Consider the following 16,032-nt stretch of genomic DNA (forward strand, 5'->3'; position numbering starts at 1 on the left):
TAGCTTTGGTGAAATCAAAGATAACATTTTTGAACAGCCCTGCTAGCTGCAGCTGTGACAAACAGCATGTTGTCAGATTAGGTTGGAGGAAACGTGACTCTCCTTGTGACAGACAGACTGTTCATATACTGTAGCTGGTTTTGTTTTGTGACACCTCCTCTAAATAAAAGGATATTGTTGTATTTAAGAGACGCTCACTGCTGAAAATGTAATTGAAACCTTGTGTAATCATTTCTGCTCTGAACAAAGTGACAAAAACAAGGCAGCTTCCTTTCTCCAGTGTGCATGGTTTCAATTCAATTAAATGGACATATGTTTTACCAAAACATGCCAGAAAACCTGGTGTTGCTTTTTTATGTGTATTTTCTTGCCAAAAAAGTTTACTATTAAAACATGAAATTGTGCCCAAATTCCCGAGCTTAACTCCCAAAGGAAACGTTCTGGAAATTTCCAACCCTTTACAACCCAAACTGCTACCACCACTTATTTTCAGTATTGCTTAATCTGTTAATTTAGTTTTAGATGTACTGTTTAGTTAATAAAACATCTTAAACATTGTGCCCATCACAGCTTCCCAGACTCCAAAGTGTCGTAATCAAATGACTTGTTTTGTCAGTCCTAACGATCTAAAATCCAGACATTCAAATTACAGTGATAGGAAACAGAGAAAAGCAACAAATCGTCACATCTGAGATGCTGTGACCTGTGAAAACATGGCTTTATGCTTCAGAAATGACTTTAACCATAATCAACGCTGCTCCAGCACTTGCACAGTAACTTAGTCGTAGTTTAAGATACATCGACAAGTATCATGTAAACAATTCAGTAACAATCAGCTCCTTCCTGTGACTTCACATGTGATGGGAAATGTCTTTTCCAGAAATTTCTTATAGACAGACAGAGAGGGGAAAATGGTGTTTGGATCTACAGTCTGTCCATATGACTGTATGAGCTGCGACCATGTGTGTTGGTGCGGTGGGCTGGTCTGGCTGGTCTAACTCTAGTGCATGGCTGTGAACTATGTATGGTGTCAGTGAAGGGTGGGCGAGAGACAGACAGACAGAGGGAGGGAGAGAGAGGGAGGAATAGTGAATGTAGTCGAGAGAGAGAGCAAGGACTGTGCTGATAAGGAAAGGGAGAGAAGCCAGGTGAGGGGGAAAGAAGAGCAATAGACCAAGATACAGTGAGAGCTGCAGACAGTGTAAGATAGAAATGGAGTAAGAGAGAGAGAAATAGAGCAGAGAGAGAGAGAGAGAGAGAGAGAGAGAGAGAGAGAGAGAGAGAGAGAGTGTAAGAGAGAGCAGCTGCAGGAGAGACCGGACTCGCCGGCTGAAATGTGAACAAGCGTACCTCGGTCACCCCGGCACTGAACTGTCAGCTGTATCTAGCAACCATGAAGCACTCTCACAGAATGGACTTCAAGCTGATCAGTGAGTAGAAGAAATGTGAGTTACAGTGTGGCTGCTGGTGTCTTCACACAGCTGATTTTCACTGACTGAGCACTGTACATGTCTTTTGCGTCTGTTTAAATGTATAGGTTAATATGGGATGTTGTTTAGCGTGGTCAGCACTTAGCTGTTACACATATGAGGAGTGGAGGGGACTTGAGTCATTAAAAAGGAGTACTTGAACCATATGTTTACAAGGTAATCAAGTCATTTGCTGAGCGAGTATTACACATTTAGTGAGATTCACTTCAGATTTGATTTTATCTTGACTGTAAATCCTTGTTCAGGTTTTGGATTACATAAGGTCTATTGATTATAGATGTTGGTAGTTTCAGTGTGCGTCTGATCAGTCTTGGCAGGACTTGTGGTCTTTTGTGATTGAGTTATATCTTAAAAGTGCCATTTGAATCCTGTTGAATTCTGTGTTTTTTCTATCTTTGCAAACAAGCACCTACCTCACCTTGTGTGACTTTTCACGTCAGGGTCAGCTGGACCAGCATGCATGATTTTTTTTCCCCATTGTTTCCTCATTGTTGCTTCCTTTATACATTGCATACTGAAATGCAAGATTTTATTAACTCAGACAGATTTCCCAGCAACTCACTGTAATTGTCCATAACCTGTATAAACCACAGTGGACATTGCAACTCAGCTTAAAACATTAGATTTAAATATTTGATGGATGATGCAGTTTGAAAAATGTGTGTGAGGAAATGTTGTGCACTACCCCCCCCCCCCCCCCATTCCACAGAGCTGACAGAAGGTGTCTGGGCAACTTCACATTGAATTGACCCTAAGAATGAATGTCACACGTGGCTGTGGATATGTTTAGACTCTGAGGATACGGTAATAAAACCAAACCACAGAAATGACCCATATGTTCCATCTGACCTGAATCATGTCACTGTGAAGCGGCGCTGAACTCTCTTGATGAAGGTTTCTTTTTTGCAGATTGAATAAGGTCTCATTCACACTTAAATTTGATGCTTCTCACACACAAAAAAGCACATATTTTGCACTACGTTCTTCTTTCAGAATCTAATGTAATCCAATCTAAGTGTACTCTTGTTAGACTCAGTTATGTGATGTGCTTGATGCTGTACAGTAATTTGATCTTTGGTTTCATAACAAGGAGCCTTTTACTTAGTCAGTCCATAGTTCTGACCTTCGTCCTGGTGTTCGTCGCAAATGAAGAAAGAACCTTTAACATCATATTTATGTCTGCACATGATTCCGTGTGTGCATGCAGTGTGCGTATCTGACCCAAGGGGCAAACTCCCAGTGATAACTCAGCGTTGTCAGACGTCAGACAGATCGATGTTTATTGCTTCTGCTGCTGCTGTGTGTCTGTGTATTTGGTTGCGTCTGTGTTATTATGAGCCTTTACGCAATTTATTTTTGTGTGTTTATATTTGCTGCTGTGCATGTGTCAGTTTGTTTACTACTCCTTGTTGATTTGCGTTTATGTGTATGCGACCTTACTTGCATGTGCTTTCACGTGCACGTGCGTGCGTGCCAGTCAGGACGAGGTCGCACCAGATGTTACTCTGTTATTTAATGCATGCAGTTTATGCCATGAGAGCAAAGCAGAGAACCGTTGGTTTGCTCTGGTCTGAAGGGAAACTGGAGATTTTAATTTTGTTGTCTGAAAAACGGCAGATTTTAAAGGGACATTTCACACATGTGGCGATGCTTCCATGCAAACCTGGAGAGGATCAGATTTCAGATGTCGATATTGTGCTATAGGACAGTTTCTTTGTGACCGGAAAGCAAAAGAAGACTGTTGATGTTTTGAAGAGAAATAATTTTACATGTACAGTGATATTTATAGGTTCAAAAGGATCATTTCTGACAGTCTCAGGCTGTTTGTGCTGCACCTGTTTGAGTGCCCTACATACTCCTGTGGGGAAGTTGTCATCAGCTCTCAATGTGCGTGTGGGGACAGTATGCGTGTGTGTGTGTGTGTGCGTGTGCCCTTAGCTGGCAGAAGAAAATGGCGGGGTTAAGTTCAAGGTTCCTCTCCTTTGGTTGAGTATGCATAACTTGTCATTTACTCAATGAACCAAACAAACCTCAAAGCAGTGTTGAAAGATTTCACATACATCCTTTCATGCTGCTTTTCCAGTCGCACGTCCTCGTACAGGATTGGCCATGAGTCAGAGTTTGATTGACTGAATAATTCAAAAAAGTGTATCTCACTGAACAAGACTCATTTTGCTGTGTTTTGACGTTAAACCCCTGGAAGCATTGATTTTCTTATACCTGTATAATTATATTGGATGTATGATGATGGATGAAGTGGCGGTAAGTTATAATTAGGGATTCAAATCATGACATGATGCAAATATCAGCTTTAACTGTACATCTTAAGCTTCAACCTTAATGGTCACAAATTGATTCATGCTCTCTTTGATGGGCTATATCTAACACACACATGTAGAAACACACCTGTACTTCCTGGCTGTCTTAATGGTGTGCTACTTCTCAAAACAGACATGTCATGAGAATGGTTAAAAAGGATGTTCGGCCAATCTACTCCATCCACTCTGCATTTAGAAAGGCATCTATGACACACACACACACGCATGCACACACAGGGGATTTGTATTCATGATGCATTAGAGTTGAATAACCCCATGCATAAAAATCACAGGGACACCATGGTCAATTAGTCCAGGTTCATGTTCTCTCAGTCTCCCAGTAGAAGTGCTGCAATATGAATACATATAATTATCAGTGTTTGTGATCTGTATCAGGTCAGGGGCCTTTTTCTCGGGGGTCCACAGCAGATTATATCAGATACATTTACCACCATCACTGGAATTCCAAGGTCTCGTTCCGTCCAGTCTTCGGTCCCAGCGTTAATGCATCACAGCTTTCTGTTGTCATGACTGATGCTGTACAGGACATGTGAGGCTTTGCAGGCACAGGTCGAGGATTTCACGAACAACACGATAAAGCATATTGAACTGTTGAACGTTCATTCTGACACATTCTGTTATCTGGTAATTCCAATCCTTCAACACAAAACAGTGATTTATGAGAATTGAGGTCTTGATAAACTATTTATGTCCCATTTTTCTTTAATAAAGCACATTTGCTTTTAATTAATTCTTTAGAATCTCTTCAGAGCTTTTTTGTCACTGCCTCGTGCGGCGGCTTTGTCTGCCGTGTGTGTTTTCCAGTTTAAAGGATGAATTAATGTATGATTTTAGGCATCTACATGGTCATGAAATTCATATCACTGAGTCGAGGGTGTCTCCATTTCCACTTCAGAAGGTCAGCATGTGATGTGGTAGAGATGAGAAGATGAAGCTCCTCTGTTTGAGAGTTTTAAACTTTACTAAAATCTTCTTGATGATCAAGTTATGTTTCATGTTCTTCCACTGTTTCTTAGTACAATGTAATCATTTTAACACCAGTTTAAGTAAAGGCTTCTGTGCTTTATGGAAAGCTGAGGGGCAAAGACAACCCTCTGCCATTCAGTAGGAAGAGAACAAATGTTATGAGCCAGATGAAAATCCACATTGGGACGACGTGATATGTGATGATGATGATGAATTGACGTGCTGAGGAGTATTTATGCATTGAATTTGCTCAATGATAATCTTCTCCGGGGTGCAAAATTATTAACAGGCCAAATGATCTGTGTTTCAGGACAGCAGGCCACCTCTGACCCCAGTCCGCAAATTGTTTTTATCCTTTGTTTCATTTAAACCAAATATTTATGTGACGAATGTGCTCCAGGTCTGGACTATACACTGAAGCGTCATTCATAACCTGTAGTTTGTTCCTCTGCAGGACATTTAAAGGATTTAGGGGATTATGCTGTCTGTCTAACGGAGATAGATGGCTCACACCTGCCACATAGTGTACACTACAAAATTTCCACTTATTATACTCATCCCTTCCTTCCTCTCTCTCGTATCTCTGTCCTCTCTTCCCGTCTCTCCTCTGCTTTCATTTCTCTCGTATTTTTTCCTGCTTGTTTAAAGAACTTTTCACTGATCTTGTCTCTGTTCAAGCATCCTTTGCTTTGTCCTAAACCCCATTTCACATCTGTTCTTCTTTTCCCCTTCCCTCCCTTCCTCATCTCTCAGGCTCAGTCTGTCTATGACATACACACACACACACACACACACACACACACACACACACTGAGAGTTCAATGCAGAAGCTGTGAAGCCGGATCCACAAATCAAACTGTGTAAATAAGCTATTTTTCTTCCTGCAGAGCAGTCGCTGCTGTTGCTATGGCTACCTGTTGCACATCTCAAGGGTTACTAGGGAAGACCTTTAAGTGTGTCTGCATACTGCATGCATGCACTGTGTGTGTGGACAGAGACCGTCTAATTCCTGGCGTTCAATCAAACATTGCCTTGCCTTCATGGTACTGCACTTTATACATTGTTTCAGTCTCTTGTAGAGCTGAACGATGTGCAAAAATAAATAAATAGATGATTAAATCATACTGTGATTATTTTTATTTATTTTCTTTTATTTCTTTTATGATTTTTTAATTGTTCAGCCTGAGTGTCGCAGCTTCAGTTCGACTGGAAACCTCACCCCAGTCGTCCCTGCCTCAGAAGATGGTACTGTTTGTGGGGCAGAAACTACATCCCAGTAACTACAATAGCTTCTGTACATTTCTGCGATCAAACTGCAGGTGAAATTCCTCAAAAAGTCCCTCAAATGTTTCCTGGAAAAGCTCCCGCAGTGGAAAGAGCCTGTTAGTTTATGTGGCATTCATCCCGACAATGTACAGTATGTCTACCTGGCAGCTCCAGCACCAGCGCAGGAACTGTCCATTAGTCCTTTGTTAGCAGAGATGAGGACGGGTCTGCATGTGTGTGTGCGTGCGTGTATGTGTGTAAACAGACAGACTAATGGACCTGACTGAAATCCAAACACAGGAACTGGCAGGTGATCAGTGCTGTTTACCTCTGGTGGGTGAAGTGTGAGGGCGTCTTTTGGCTGGTTGAGAATGGATGGTATGCAGAGATTGATGGTTCAGAAGACTTGAGACATTCAGCTTATCCCTGAAAAAGAGAAAGACATTTCATTGAGGCTTGAAACTTTTATGGTGAAAGGGAAACATCAGAGTAGATAATGTCTCTTCGCTCTGATTTCCCCTTCCATGTCTTTTTCTTTTAATGCATTCAGCCTTTTTCTCTCAAGGCGCACTTAAAATGCCAGCTCGGCGCTGTCATGGCATGTGGAAAAAGTCGGATCAGCGGTGTAAAATTCATGATCTCTCTCTTCCGTCTGTCCATCCAGAGCGTCAGCTGGCTAACAGTATGACCAGCAGCAGCGCTCTTCCTCCCAGTGTCAGTGGGATCAGTAAGGAGCTGGCAGAGGTGCGCCACCTTGTCCAGTTCCCCGAGGAGATCGCCTGTATCCTCACCGAGCAAGAACAGCAGCTCTACCAGCGGGTGGGAGGAATTTACACACACATATGTCACAAAATATGAACAAAATGAATTGGTTTTGGTTTTTCTTCACAGAAATGAATCTGTATTTTTTTTCTAGACTGGCATTTATACCGTAATCATTCATCTGTCTCTTCCATACTGCGTCTGTCCACAGGTCTTTCCCTTGGACTACCTCTGTTTCCTCACTCGAGATCTGGGCAGTCCCGAGTGTCAAACCAAACGCCACCCAAACCTCAAGGCCTCGCTGTCAGTCCCCACCATGCCTACCCAGAGTGCTCAGCGAAGTAACGCTGTGGAGGACCTGGTGGCGCGCTTCAATGAGGTGAGGAGTCTGCTTATATAAAATGCGTGTGTTTGGTATTTATGTCTCATACACATGCAATCAAACACATAAACATGGAAAATAGGCTCGAAATCAGAGGTAAGGTTGTCACTCTTCACACTAGGGCAGCAACTAAAGATTATTTTTCTTATCCATTAATTTTAAAATTTGTTAAATCATTGGTCTATAAATGATCTAAAAATGCCCAAGGTGATGTCTGCAAAGTGTTTGTTTAGTCCAAACAGAAGTCCAAATTGCAAATATATTGAATTTCATGTCATAAAAGGCAAAGAAAAACAGCAATTGCTCACAGCTGGAACCTAATTTTCTGCCCATCAACCAATCAATAAATCGACTAATTGTTTCAGCTCTGCTTCAGCAGCGTGTTTTACCCCGTTTGTGGTGTGACCTTTAGAAATAAGTATCTCAGCTTTACGGGCTGTGATTCATCACAGTGACCTTGCACAGTCAGCCTGTATCTCACAAGCTCAGTTTTTACTGCAGGATTTGAGTCTGGATGAGATCACTTGAGAACCAGTGATACCAATCAGCGAATAGTTTAACGGTGTGACTCCCGAATGCCCGGAACGATTTAAACAAGACCATATAGAGACGTTGTTCATGGTGAAAGAGGGCACTTCTGCACTGTTGGGAAGATATTGATAAAAAAAAAAAAAATGGCGCCTCTCCTGATTTGACGGCGGTGTTGAGGGCCCTTTAGTGACCTCTCTTTAATGACATCACCAGGGACAGGGAACATGCAGGCATCACGATTTGACATGAACGTGAAAGGCTGAAAAGCATAACAGACCAGTAATTGTGTTTGCCTTGCTGTAATTGCCGTGCGAGTCGTAGCAACTTATCAGCTCACGACTGAAGCGCACACGCTCACTGCGGCAAAAGCGGGCTAAAGTTATTCTCCCCTTGCGTCTTTTCTGGTGAGGGACTTCAAGAATAAACAATCACAACGCTGCGCTGCTGAGAAAGAGAAAGCGAGAGAGGGAGAGATTGATTGGAAATGATGTCATCTTTAAGTTGCATGCCTTTCGCATCAGCTGGTTTTCATTTAAGTCAGCGAGAGGAGAGACGCACAAAAAATAGTCTCCCAAATGTGCATTGTAGCCATATATGGGCACAATGGAGTCAAATGACAACAGTGATCCTCCCTGTGAAGACCCCGATGGAGTGGCTTCAGATCACGACGCTGTCAGAGGCAGATGAGATGCTGGTGGAGTATTCTGCTGTAGCTTTGACTGCAAGCTGTGGTTTGGAGAGGTTTCTGTGGGATTTTCCTCAGCGATTGCGGTCTTATGTCAAATATTTACATTAGAAACGTGTTAAAGGATCTTTCAATTTCCAGTTCCTCTGCCTTAATTCTTTTAACAGCTCCAACAGACCATCACTCGCACCGTTAGTCAAGCGGAAACCACTAGTCAATTAATTGATTAGTTGAGAAAAATTAATCAGCAACTGTTTTGATTAATTTAAGCAGTTTTTAAGCAAAAATGGGGAAAAAAATGCATGATTTTCCCTTCATTTGTTTAGTCTGATATATTTAGAAACTGAAAATCTTTGAGTTCTTTCTTCATGTGTGCTTATAATCCATCTATAACTGTGAATTTTGTCTGTAATTTATTATATTGGTCTATTCTGTACACACAACATCTACCTATTGTTTTATTTTTTGGTTGATTTACGATGTATGACTTGACCGATGATTGAACAAAACACAGGATTTAAGATGTCAAGCCGTATTCCAAAAAAGAGATCTTCACTACAAGAGGAAGAAGTGACCATTATGTAGGTAACATGTTGTGGAGGAGCTGACCACACTGCCCTGGAGTGGATCCACACTTTTCAGATATGACTTTATTAGCTTTAGAGTCTGATTTCTCTCCTCACACTTGACAGACAACATTCCATAAATTTAAATCGAATTTTCCCAAAAGTATCAAATGGTTTCGATTCTGTTCGCTTTCGAGCCATGTATGGGAGTGAAAGATAAGAGGACAGCGCGGCAAGAGAAACTCTGGCAGCGGGGAAGGGTGAGCAGTTTGGGCCCCTTCGTGTCTGTCCGTAGTGTTTAGCTTTGACAGGGTGAGTACAGTATGTGCTCATGCGCTGAGTTTGTAATAGTTCTCTGTCAACCTTGGTTATGTAATTCATGTATCAAGGAGAAACTGACCCTCATAGTTCAACTAATAACATGTGCACAGATGGAGATGGACAGACAGATGGACACATACACAAACATCAAAGGGGGATCAGCTTGTACCTAGCTCTGGCTCTGTGTGTGTGTGTGTGTGTGTGTGTGTGTGTTTGAAATATTGTCAAGCTGCCAGTGATACCACCTATGCTGTGTATGTACAGGAGGCTGTTGTTTAAGGAAACTTTGTGCATAACTCCTGTCTGTCCTTGTCTCTTGTTTGCTCTTTTCTGCTCTTCTGTGCCATCACACGCTCTCTCTATATATAGTCTCTCTTCATATCCTGTCTATTATCACACTGAGTACACACTTTTGCTATCTGGAATATCAGAAGAGATGCCAACTCTGTACAATGCCTTGATCAGTGGTGATTCAAAGAGACACTTTGCAGACCGTCGGAGTGGTTTAGATGGTGACTGTAACCCAACCCAGCTGCTGACTAGAAGAGGCCGATAGCAGATTTTCATGCAAAGTGCATGCACAGAGCAGGAGAGTAACAGATAAGAGACTGTAGGGCAGCAGGGCTGTTTGTCAGCGAGTCGTGTACAGTAGATTCTAGCTAAAGCTTCTGCACATTTAATGCCTTATAAAGTAAGACGCTGCATCCAGCTCCTGATCAGTATTTCCAGAACTTGAGGTGTCCATTTTTTTGGTGCATGTTGAGGGCTTCTTATGCATGTTGACTTCAAAAGTTCTCTCATGATGTTGGGAGCAACAGTTGAGAAACCAGTCCCACTATGAGGTGCCTTTAGTCGTCTGCTGTTTCATGACAAAGAGGTAAACTCCCTCAGCTGATGAAGACAATGTGATATGATATAGAGCTCCAGAACAGCTCCTAAATTGACCTCGTGGTGAGATTGTTTTCTCAGCCGTTTTCAGGAATAACCTTTAAAAATCAATTACATTGTAGTTCCACTCTGCTGCATGATGCATTTTTGTGGGATTTGAAGGAAAACTTGTGCAACCTTTCTCTTCGGGCTTCTCAGTTTGAGTGAAAAAAGGCGCCACACAGCAGATTAGAGGAGACAGTCAACTGTCAGAGATGGATTACATTTTCACAGTAACCGTCTCAGCCCTCAGCCATCCTCATGCCCATGCTCCTATCACACAGGAATGCAAGAACTGGTGTGTTTCCACTCATGCCGGATAGGCAGAAAATGTGAGACCTAACAAACCGTAACACTATTAACATAAGTGAGTTTGAAATCATGACAACCAGCTTTTTAGAGCCAGACAAATGAAATTTAGCATTCTATCAAAGACGGCAGATTATGTGTTTATGGAGTAAGCTCTGTGTATGCACAAGCTCATATCTAAGATGTCTGTTTATACTGTGTGTTAAATTGTATGTATATATATATATATGTATAGGTGTGTGCTTGAGGTTGATATGTGAGTCTGTGCTCTCATACCTAGTGCGTGTTAATGGTCTGTATTCTGTACATGGGCACGGGGTTTGATTGCTATGTATGATTTCTGTGCTTGCTTGTGAATGAATCCACTCAGATTAGTCGCTTTTCATCAAACACACACTCTAACTGTGAAACTGAGTACTTTGTTACATGTTGTGGAGCGTGTGTGCGTGCGTTCGCGGCTTTATTTAGTCCCAGTGAAGTAAGACTGTGGTGGGCTTTACAGATCCTTACATAACCCAGTAATAGATCTCTGGGCCAGGGGAATGTTTTTACCGCCTGCAAGGGGGTTAGGGAGTTTGAGTGTGTGTGTGTGTGTGTGTGTGTGTGTGTGTGTGTGTGTGTGTGTGCGCTTTTATGTGTGTGTGAATACATTCATGAGGCTCTAACGCATAGAGACACCAGAGAGCAAGAAGCAGCCAGATTGAAATCTGATCTTTTCCTGTACTGTGTGTGTGTGTGTGTGTGTGTGTGTTTAAGTCTGTGTTTGTCAATGGCAGAGAATGTGACAGGATGCACTGTGATACATATCTGCGTCTTCATTGTGTCTTTTGCGCGTGTTAGAGGGCGGTCAGTGCAGAGCGCAGCTGATAGATATCTGGTCGCATTCTTTCTTGTGTGTGTGTGTGTGTGTGTTTGTGTCAGTGTGTGGCCAGCTGGCAGGTCCTCTGCATACATTACCACTTTAGACACAGCTTGCCATGGCAGAATTTATGAGATGACATGAGCACAAGTAAGACCACACAGAATACAGAGTTTCAGCTGATGGTCACTTGGCTGTGGACTCCTCTTGTTTGCTGGGCTCTAACACACCGAGTAGCAGCGTTTTAGTAACACAAACACACTTACAAGTCATCCTCTGGTTTGGTACATAAAGTCAACCATCACGAGGATTGTCCAGTGTCAGAAATGTCCCAGAAATGTCCACTATTAAAACATTTTCATGTAATTCTGTGCAGCATTTTGAGCCAGTGCCAAGGCTTATGAGATATTTTATCACTGTAGAAGGATCATTTTTCAGTGACTATTAAAAGTATATTCATTTTGAATATTAAAAATTGTTATAAATTGCATAAAAACATATTGTTTTAAAAATAAATTTGGCCTTCTACCAGGTACAGCTTCTCTGTGTTTAATGAAGAGTCCTGTCTTTACTCTGTTTATCATCTTAAACGTGATAGTAACGTTACCTTATGTAAACCTCTATATCAACAGGTGAGCTCATGGGTGACGTGGCTGATCCTAACAGCAGGGTCCATGGAGGAGAAGAGGGAGGTCTTCTCCTACCTGGTCCATGTCGCTAAATGCTGTTGGAACATGGGAAACTACAACGGTGTCATGGAGTTCCTGGCTGGACTCAGGTTGGGGACACACGGACACGAACTCGTGTATGCTCCCACACTGTACACAGACTTGTGCGTGAGAGTTTCTTTGTCCTCCAGGTCCCGCAAGGTGCTGAAGATGTGGCAGTTCATGGACCAGTCAGACATCGAGACCATGAGGAGCCTAAAGGACGCCATGGCTCAACACGAGTCTTCTTCTGAGTACAAGAAGGTGGTGACCAGAGCTCTCAATATTCCAGGATGCAAGGTGGGTTGCTGTTTATCCAGGTGACGTTTGGGAGTTGTCTAATTGGTCGTAAATTACCTCTTTATGCCAGTATGCATTTGTTTCATAATAGTTCACATTATTTCGTCGCTGCACTGTAGGTGGTGCCATTCTGTGGGGTTTTTCTGAAGGAGCTGAGTGACGCGTTGGATGGGACAGCAAGCATCATGAGCCTCAAGCCACCTCTAGATAATACAGAGGACTCCATAGACGTATGCCTGCACAAACATGCACACATCTCACAGAAACCGCAGTAAGAATCAGAGGTCGTGTTGGTCTAATTCACCCTGCTCTCTCTAGTTTGTGTCTGACTACAGCGGCCAACACAACTTCATGTCGCGGTCTGGTCCAGATGGTCTACACGTCCCAGAGAAAGAAGCGACTGTCAGCAACATCCTCCAGATTATCAGGTACGCTCCATCCTTCAAAACGTGGTTCCTCTCTTCTTGATCTGTCTGCTTCACCACTTTTTTCGACTCACAATTTTGCTTTGATCTCAAATCTTCTCCTCTCGCTCGACTCCCCTCTGACTCTCCTCTTTCTGCTCCTCAGATCTTGTAATCGTAGTTTGGAGGCTGAGGATCCTGATGAGGCATCCACCAGTCCCTCCTCTACTGGCCCTTCCCCTGCATCCAGAAACAACTCCTTCAGGGACCGCTGCCGCAATCAGTCAGTCACCCTTTTTTCTTACATGACATAAGCCTGTTTCTTACATTTTTCTTTACCCCAGAGAGTTCTGCATCAAACAGCGACTCTGGAGCGTCTTGTTTAACGATACCTTAGAAGGGTCAGTGTTTTCCGACACAGGGTCTTGAACCCATCCACCTGAAGGATGATCTCCGACTGTGGGGGATGTTGCGCAAGTTGTGACCGAGCTTTTGAGACATTTAGTACAGTATCAAATAGCACAGAGCATGTGATGCAGACAGTGGGACATGGTGTACTGCAGTTGTTTTCACGTTTGGTTCTCTGGTGTTTTAACTGGACATTCTTGTTTTAATGTAAATGTGTGTGGTGTAAAGAGCACATTTTTCATCCTAAATCTATGCGATATGGATGCTTTAAAGTCCCTTTACATCTCTTATGCTGCTTTAAGATTTTTAATTATATAGGAATTATATAGCTGGTGTCAGTTTGTTTATCAATATACACAATAGTACTTCATTTTCGTGGTGAGGCACTCCTATAAGGTAGACTTGAAAATACTCTATTGCTTAGCACTGTGACCCATCCTGCCAAAGGTCTGTTTCCAAAATTGAATTCTTTTTTTCGTTGTTCGTTCACAGACAGTGACTCACAGACAAAGTTGAAGAAAATGGCTCTATTATAGATTTATAGTGGAACTATGAGCTGCCACGCCGTATTCATCTCACTTCAGAATAAAAACGTAATTGCTGTGCTTCATCAACATGCTACTACTCTTGGAATAATAAGACAAGTGCTCCGTGATGTTTTCAAAAGGCTAAAAGTTGAATTTTTCAATGGCAAAAGAAGCATTTTGAAAATTAGGAACATGATATAGACACTTTGATTTCCTTACCGAGCTCGCACTGAACAGTGTATTTTCTTTTATAAACACTGGCATGGGATAACGGATTTGTGAAGGAACACATTTGCAGATTGTTATTGAGATGAGGTGACGATCACATAAACTCCTGTGTCACAGAGAAAACAGATAACAGGTTAGTTTCCTGTCGGGACGGGAAGGAACAGGGCTCTGGTACTTTTCAGCACGCTGGTGGAAAGCCGCTAATGGCACAAGCTGGAATTTGGTTGTGAAAATGTTAGAAATCTCGTTTTATTTCAAGCTTGACCTTTGGTGTTTGTATAAAGGGAACCTGGATTATCTTCTCTGTGTTTCTCGACAGTTTTCTCTGACTCTGAGTTATTGTTTCATGGTGGAGCTTGACTAACAACTCTATTTCATTTTGGCCAGGGGGATGGTGTTCATTTTTTTGCACTGGGATGCTGATAAATACTATCTTTCTTACTCAAAGAGGATTAGGAATTCTTCTCCTGTGTCCACGATCTTCCCCACTGGCGTTCTCTTTTTGCTCTTTTTCTCTTCCCTTCTGAGAACTTGTGTGGAAACGTCTCTGTCTGCTCTTTACTCGTCTCATTCTTCTCCTCCTTCTTTGTCCCCTTCTCCCATTCTAGTTCACATTCAATTAGGACGCCTCCAGAATCAAACCGTGTCTTGTAAGTGGTTATAAACGTACCGGGAGTTTGCAGATTAGCAGTTTGAGTAGAAGCTTGTTTAGTAGTCAAGGAATGTGCAATGACAAATGCATGATGTGTTTTTGCTTGTTCAACCGATGCACTACAGTATGGATTTTGTGCTGTTTATGTGTAGATGCAGGTCATTTCTTACTTCTGACTGGACCTCACTGTATTTTCTAAATGACTGCTTTTGCTGCAGTAGTTGAAATTCCATGTAGAAAGTGATGCGTTTGCAGATTCCCATGGAAATTGGTAAACTAAAACTCTGAAATGCAGATACTGTATTTATTTATTTATTTTACTTTTTCCCTCAGATTCACGGTCGGGGACTTGTCAGATTCAGAGAGCGACTTGTCGTCTGAGCCGGTGGTGAAAGAGGTGGAGTTTCAGGGGACTGAGGAGACGCACAGAGCTTTCAGCCACGGCACTGAGCTCATTCCATGGTAAGAAAAACACACAAACACACATACTGTATATAACTCAGCAGACACTCCACAATTTGTGTATTTTCTTCTTCTTCTAGGTACGTACTGTCGCTGCAACCAGATGTTCACCAGTTTCTGCTGCAGGGGGCTACAGTCATCCACTACGACCAGGACAGCCACCTCACAGCTCGCTGTCTGCTGCGACTGCAGCCTGACAACACAACACTCACCTGGGGTAAATCATGACAGTGTCATCATGTGAAAGATTTCAATATAATTTAAAATACATGTGCATCTCCCCTGCAGGGAACCGCTTGTCATTCATGTTTATTTTAAAAATGTAGCCTCACTTACATACTTGTTGTCTGGAGTTTGTATTATTCAGATTGTTTTAGATTCATAATACATAGAATTTGGTTTACTGTTGTTAATTTTAAAGGGTTATTTACAAGGTTTTTAAGGTGAATATATATAAGGTGACCTTGAAAGAACTGCTGAAAAGACTTACTCACATCAGAACATTACAACATGTTTATATCTGACGAGTCCCATTTCCTGTCTCATTATACTCTTTAAACAAATGGAAAACAGGCATCCACGATATATAAAAAAAATCATATTTCCTGTGTCATTATTATGTTTCAAACATATTATCCACTGGAGGTAAACACTGGGTTTATTGGAGGACACACAAGCTAAACTGGTTGTAAATGTGTGCATTTGTGTGCATGCTGCTCAATTTCCTGTGTCTTTACTACATTTCAAACATATCGTAAATGTGTTGATTTTTGGCAGGTAAGCCTCAGAGCGGAGGGGCTTCCCCCACAGAGCAACCGCTGGGACTAGGTCAGACTGTCGTTGCAGGACTGGCGGAGGGGCTTTTGGACCTGGGGGTGGTGAAGGTTTGTTAAAAAAACACGTTTCTACTCTATCTTTTTAAACAAGTAAAATATGACTTC

General features: G+C 42.2%; 1 protein-coding gene and 1 long non-coding RNA gene across 3 annotated transcripts in view; one reads left to right on the forward strand and one right to left on the reverse strand.

The window, feature by feature from the left end:
• The window catches only part of plce1 (phospholipase C, epsilon 1), a 77,849-nt gene that overhangs the window by 40,790 nt on the left and 21,027 nt on the right, over positions 1-16,032 (forward strand). For both annotated transcript variants that reach the window (XM_076760289.1, XM_076760290.1), the window contains exons 8-17: positions 6,726-6,880; positions 7,035-7,202; positions 12,036-12,181; positions 12,263-12,410; positions 12,530-12,640; positions 12,729-12,838; positions 12,981-13,097; positions 14,963-15,091; positions 15,172-15,308; positions 15,869-15,975. In XM_076760289.1, coding sequence (XP_076616404.1) covers positions 6,726-6,880; positions 7,035-7,202; positions 12,036-12,181; positions 12,263-12,410; positions 12,530-12,640; positions 12,729-12,838; positions 12,981-13,097; positions 14,963-15,091; positions 15,172-15,308; positions 15,869-15,975 — 1,328 coding nt within the window. The remainder of the gene's footprint in view (positions 1-6,725; positions 6,881-7,034; positions 7,203-12,035; positions 12,182-12,262; positions 12,411-12,529; positions 12,641-12,728; positions 12,839-12,980; positions 13,098-14,962; positions 15,092-15,171; positions 15,309-15,868; positions 15,976-16,032) is intronic.
• The window catches only part of LOC143339191 (uncharacterized), a 33,158-nt gene continuing 23,092 nt past the window's right edge, over positions 5,967-16,032 (reverse strand). Inside the window, exon 3 of the long non-coding RNA XR_013079313.1 lies at positions 5,967-6,487. This is a non-coding gene — a long non-coding RNA (uncharacterized LOC143339191). The remainder of the gene's footprint in view (positions 6,488-16,032) is intronic.

This window comes from Chaetodon auriga, chromosome 20 (assembly GCF_051107435.1).
Source record: "Chaetodon auriga isolate fChaAug3 chromosome 20, fChaAug3.hap1, whole genome shotgun sequence".
Lineage (NCBI taxonomy): Eukaryota > Metazoa > Chordata > Actinopteri > Chaetodontiformes > Chaetodontidae > Chaetodon > Chaetodon auriga.